The 6,000-nt window shown below is 38.9% G+C and overlaps 1 protein-coding gene across 1 annotated transcript in view; it reads left to right on the top strand.

Annotated features, from left to right (window-relative positions):
• The first annotated feature begins 453 nt into the window (after positions 1–453).
• The window catches only part of DHX40 (DEAH-box helicase 40), a 41,408-nt gene continuing 35,861 nt past the window's right edge, over positions 454–6,000 (top strand). Inside the window, exons 1-6 of the mRNA XM_006181431.2 lie at positions 454–643; positions 1,481–1,648; positions 2,837–2,982; positions 4,443–4,562; positions 4,762–4,989; positions 5,204–5,270. Of these exons, the coding sequence (XP_006181493.2) occupies positions 532–643; positions 1,481–1,648; positions 2,837–2,982; positions 4,443–4,562; positions 4,762–4,989; positions 5,204–5,270 (841 nt within the window). The 5' untranslated portion in view covers positions 454–531. The remainder of the gene's footprint in view (positions 644–1,480; positions 1,649–2,836; positions 2,983–4,442; positions 4,563–4,761; positions 4,990–5,203; positions 5,271–6,000) is intronic.

Here is a 6,000-nt window from a genome sequence, read left to right as displayed (position 1 = left end):
TTTAGTCCTGGGCACTGTAGAACTAGAAATTCAGCTCTGCAACTCATTAGCTGTGTGCCTTGAACGGGCCATTTTAGGATGAGCAAGGTGAGACTTTTGTGGAACGCTGAACTCTAGGAGGGTTCCAGCTCCTGGCAAAGGGTCATATCACTTTAGCTGTGTGAATTCAGGATACGCTTGCAGTGACCACTGTGGCCGAGAAAAAAGGAGTCGCCTGGCCCTTTTGCGCCCAAGAAGAGAAACAGGCGAGGGCCCTTCCGGATCCGGGTCTGGCTTCGCCGTCTAAGGCTCAGAGCACGCGGGCAGATGGCGGGAAACACTCGTGGGTGGGCCCTCTGCTCGCCGCCCTGTCGCGGGGGCGGGGTAGCTCTCCTGCCGCCGCGCGCCACGTCATCAAACAGCTCCCCCTCCCCTCGCTCGAGTCGCACGCGCGGAAGTAAACACCTCAACGTCATCAGGGCGCGTCTTCTCCTTTCCCCTCCCATCTCCCTGGATCGGTGGACGTGCTCACCTCCGCTCCGGGCCAGGTCTATGTCCCGGTTTCCCGCTGTCGCGGGCAGGGCGCCAAGGCGGCAGGAGGAGGTTGAGCGCTCAAGAGACCTCCAGGAAGAGCGGCCTTCGGCTGTTTCCATCGCGGATAGAGGTGCGGTCGGCGGGACACTACGGAGGCTAGCGGGAGTTATGGCATGGGGTTTAGGGGGGTAAAAGTCCTCCTTAGGCAGGTAGAGAAGAGTAGGGTGAGGGGCGCATCGTTCTTCTCGGCCTCCAAGCCGGAGGCGAACTTTGCGTCCAGTGAGCACTTTGGTCTAGAGGGGGGCGGTCCCAGACCCAAGTTGAGTGAGAACCCCGCTGGGGGACAAAAAAGTGAACCCCATCGCCGAGACGCGTTCTGCTCTTAAATAGGCTCATAAAGCCTTTGTTCTCTACCCATCCACCCCCCCACCCCGCCCCTTCGTCGGGCCGCCAGCCTGCCTTTGGGTATGGTATGAAGGGAGCCAGTTTCCAGGAGCCAGTTTCCATGGTTACCCACCACTTGGCCTTCTGGGATATCAGTCACTCTGAACAGGGACCTAACTTGAACCATGAATCAGAAGCAAACACAGGTGGCTTTTAATTCAGCTGAGAGTTTTTCCGCTGTGTTCCAGTTTTTGTTTAATAAAATTGGGTTTTGTTTAATAAAATTGGGTTTTGTGCTTCTGTATAGGTATGCTTGCAATACATTGCCTTGTGCTAGGCTTACTCTGTCAGATACTTTGAGTCATGCATTAGTAAATGCTCAGGTTGTTAGATTTCACTGAAAAGTTGCTCTGGACTTGCTAATTGGATGTAAGTGATTTAACTGAGAAGTCATGGGTTGATTCTTGCCAGCCCTGAAATTGTCTTCAAGAAATGTCATTCTCTTTTCAGTTCTGGCAAACTGAGTCAGAAATCTTTACAGGCATTTTAATTGAACAGTTTCTTTTTTTTTCTGTTATTACAGAGGAGAAAGGATGCACATCACAGGAGGGAGGAACTACTCCAACTTTTCCTATTCAAAAACAAAGGAAAAAACTTATTCAAGCTGTGAGGGACAATTCATTCCTTATTGTTACTGGAAATACAGGAAGTGGTAAAACAACTCAACTCCCAAAATATCTATATGAAGCAGGTAATTTTATTCTGGGATAACACTGGGAATATTTTTTAAAATATCCTCTTAAAAGCTAATAGAACTTCTGTATTACTCAAACTCTTGCATCCCCTGTTCTTCTTTTAGCACACTTTCCCTGCATCTTCCCTGCTTCTTTGTCGTCTTATTTTGGATGCAGGAATTAGCTGAGATGGCAGGTTTTCCATTTTTAATTACCCTTATAATTCCAAATAGAATTATAGGTAGATGTTGATTCTCTGCTCTAAAATAAGGTTGTCTTGCAGTAGACTATTAAACATTGGGTATTGAAATAATTTTCAGGGAAAAGGGATTATATTGATATCTACCGCTGACATTAGTATTTCTTGGTTCTTTCTCTAGAGCTGTATCAGGTAACTGTTGATTACTTGACTTTGCTAACACCAAGCCAGCTAAACAAATTACCCTTACAGTGTTTTTCCCTTCCTCATGGTAAAACTTTCTATCATAAGTTTGGTACAAGACTCACAGACATAGAATACAAACTTGTGGTTGCCAAGGGAGCAGGGGATGGGAAGGGACAGACTGGGATTTCAAAATGTAGACTAGATAAACAGGGAAATAAATACAAGATCTTGTGGTAGCTCACAGCGAAAAAAAAAAAGTGACAATAAATATATTTTAAAAAAAAGTTTGGTACAGAGCAAAAGTGTGTTGGATATTATTCATATAAAAAAACACCAAAAAATTTAGCTTATATTAACTTACTCTAAGGCATCAAATCTGCCATCTATTAAGACATAGCACTATTTTACATACTATTAATAAAGAAAGGTGTCATCAATTATAAAATGCATCTCCCTTTCAGAGATATTAAGATGGTATTAAAAGGCTGTAGAATCTACGAAAAGTTGTATATTTAAACTTCTATTTTAGAATGTGTGTGAAATTTTAGATTCCTAAGAGTTAAAAATTTTTGGCTTATTCTTTAGATTAAATCTTCAGATTGAAATTGGAAAAAACTAAAATATGTACTTTAGAATGGTTATTAATATGTATTCTTATTTTAAATTTATACTTAAATTTCCATGGCACAAATGTAATACAGTGTGTTGTTAATTTGCACAGTTTTCTTTTAGAAACACTTGAACGGTTTGTACTGATTGACCAGAAACTAATAGGAAGCAATTGTTAACATTTTGTGGTTTTTACCTCTGGTTTTGATAGGGTTTTCACAACATGGTATGATTGGTGTGACTCAGCCACGAAAAGTAGCTGCCATATCTGTTGCTCAGAGGGTTGCTGAAGAAATGAAATGCACTTTGGGATCCAAAGTAGGATACCAAGTTCGTTTTGATGATTGCAGCTCTAAGGTACAAAAGTTTGCATTTAACTACTGTAAACTTACAGAAAGAGTGGAGAAAGTTATGAAAGATTTTAACTTCAAAATCCCATTTATATTTTAAAGAAACAAAGCCTCTGAGTAGAGTTAGTTTGTGTTGCCCATTGTTAATGCTTTAGCTCTGTGTTGTCTGATTTATCCCTTCTCCCTTAGTTTATGTGACAGTTATCTTGATTTTTCGTAGGTCTCTTATTTTATGTATTTAGCTGTGAGGATCCTTGGCGTGTAATTTCCATTTGTATTCTTAAAAAAATTTTTATTATAGTAAAATATACGTGACATGAAATTTATAATTTTTACCATTTTTAAAAACTATTTTTAGGTGTACAATTCAGTGGCATTAAGTACATTCACAGTGCTGTGTAACTTATCACTATTTTCAGAGCTTTTTCACCATCCCAAACAGAAACTGTGTCTGTTAAACAGTACCTCCACATTTCCATCTCCCCCCAGCCCCTGGAAACGTCTCTGTGCATTTCCATGTTCTAAGTACCCTGTATAAGTGGAATCATACAGTATTTTGTCCTTGGTGTCTGGCTTATTTAGTTAATGTTTTCAAGGTTCATATAAAGTATAAGTTTGTATTCTTGAAGTCAATGGAAAACCGACAACTTAACAAAATTGGTAAGCAAATATTTATTGAGCATCTTCTGTATTCACGACAATAGTTCATAGTTACTGTTTACATTCCCACAGGATTTCTTAATCCTGTACCAGATACAGAACAATCACTGATTTGCATATGGTCATGAATAGGAATGACCATCAATAGTGCAAAGAATGACTCCTTAAAATACTATCTTTGCCTTCCTAGTGGTCACTGGTGGGAATTTTTTGTTCTTTCTTTTCCCCCTTGTTTTATGTATGTCACTGCTGTTAACTCCTCACCTTTGGACCTTATTTGCCCTTTGTTTTAATGCTAGTCAACTGACACTATTTTTGTAATCGGAAAATGGGCAGAGAACAAGAGGGTAAGAGAAAATGATACACCTTACCACTTCCTTTGCCTTTTCTCCTGAGTCCTCTAAAATAGCAGCTGAGACAGGGAGATGAATCCCATTTCATTGTTTCCCACAGTTTGCTCACCTGGAATCATCGCATTATCTTAACCACTTTCCACTGACTTCATTATGTTTCCTTATTGGTCACCTTTGTTGCTTTATTCCGGAACATCCACCTTAATTCCTTATTCCTGTCTATATATAGATTATAAGTTTCATAATTTACCATGCATGTTATTAGATATATGTTATTAGACTATTTTATGTTCTTTTTTGTTTAGTCAGATTAGTTTGATCACTTACTGTCTACATTTTGGGGGGAAATTTAGTTTGGGCAGCAGAGGTGAATTTCTGTGATTCATTCTATCTACCTACCTACCTATCTATCTATCTGTCTATCTATTGATGTACTCTGCTGTTTGAACATTAGGATACAGCAATCAAATACATGACTGATGGATGTTTATTGAAACATATTTTGGGAGATCCAAATCTTACCAAGTTCAGTGTCATTATTTTGGATGAAGCCCATGAGAGAACTCTAACTACAGTGAGTATTTTAATATATTGGTTATTCATTAGACAGTTTACTTTTTGGGGGTAGCTTTGTCCTGTATAGTGAATTGCATTCTCTTACTTACATTTTAATCTATCCAAATAGGAATTCTTTGCTTAGGTGAGCAAAATATTTAAAATAAGTTGGTTGTTAGGTATACTTGTGACTTCAAGAAATGTACTTTTTTTTTCAGGACATCTTGTTTGGTTTACTGAAGAAGTTATTTCAGGAGAAGTCTCCTAACAGGAAGGAGCATTTAAAGGTCGTGGTGATGTCAGCAACTATGGAATTAGCCAAGCTCTCTGCATTCTTTGGAAATTGTCCAATATTCGATATACCTGGAAGACTTTATCCAGTCAGGGAAAAATTCTGCAATTTGATTGGTCCACGAGATAGAGAAAATACTGCATATATTCAAGCGGTATTATTTGGTTTCTTTATATATATGATTCTAGTTGATTGAGTAGTTTGATAATTTATTTGTTCTCTTTTATTTTAATGGCAGCCCTAGGTCCTAGGATTTTTGAGACCAAATTTAATTTTTTTGTGGAACTAGGGGAGGTGGTGGGGGTGGGGGTCGAGGTTGGGGATTATGTTTCCACTAGCGTGTGTTATGCTTGTGTTTCTTACTTTAGATTGTGAAAGTGACCATGGATATTCATTTGAATGAAATGGCTGGAGACATCTTGGTTTTTCTGACTGGTGAGCATTGAGTATCAGATTTAAAATTTTACTGTTTGTAAGAAGGAAATGTGACATCACGATTGAGTGTTACCTTTGTTGTGAAATCTAGGCTCTACTCACGTTACCCTAGGTTTTTAAGATTATCTGAGTAGCTTTAGATATTATTTGTATTATAAGATATATAAGATAATTCCTCACTGCCCCCAAAAACGCCAGTCTCATTAGTAAACATGTGAAACACACTGACCTTCCAATAGAAAGATATTAAATGATAAAATATTAATATTTGTGGTACTCTATTTTATATAGAACTGTTGCCACACTGAACAGTCCTGGATCTGAATGATTAATTTCATTATTCCCAAAGACATCCTACTAGCTCCTTTCTTATTTGAGTGGTGAGATGGTACTCTGTGGTAGCAGTGCATAAGGTGTGGAATTCATGTCTCATAGACTAGCCTTTCTTGGAGGTCAAAAATAGATAAGTTAAATCTCAGACTAGTGTGATTCTTCAAGTAGCAGCATCCTACTAACAGATATGAGTCATTTCATGGCTCACCTCCTACTCTGCCTTGTACTGATGTCAGAAGTGAGCCATTGTAACAATCTCTTTGCTCTTTTGAGATTACTTAAGTATTTTGAAATAAAACCTAAATGTAGTATCTCATAGACTAGCTTCCCCTATGTTAATGATTAACTTTACTGAATCTTCTTCAAATACCATACTAACAAGATGAAGGTCTTAAAG

Source organism: Camelus ferus, chromosome 16 (assembly GCF_009834535.1).
Source record: "Camelus ferus isolate YT-003-E chromosome 16, BCGSAC_Cfer_1.0, whole genome shotgun sequence".
Classification (NCBI taxonomy): domain Eukaryota; kingdom Metazoa; phylum Chordata; class Mammalia; order Artiodactyla; family Camelidae; genus Camelus; species Camelus ferus.
This window is presented reverse-complemented; position numbering and strand designations above follow the sequence as displayed.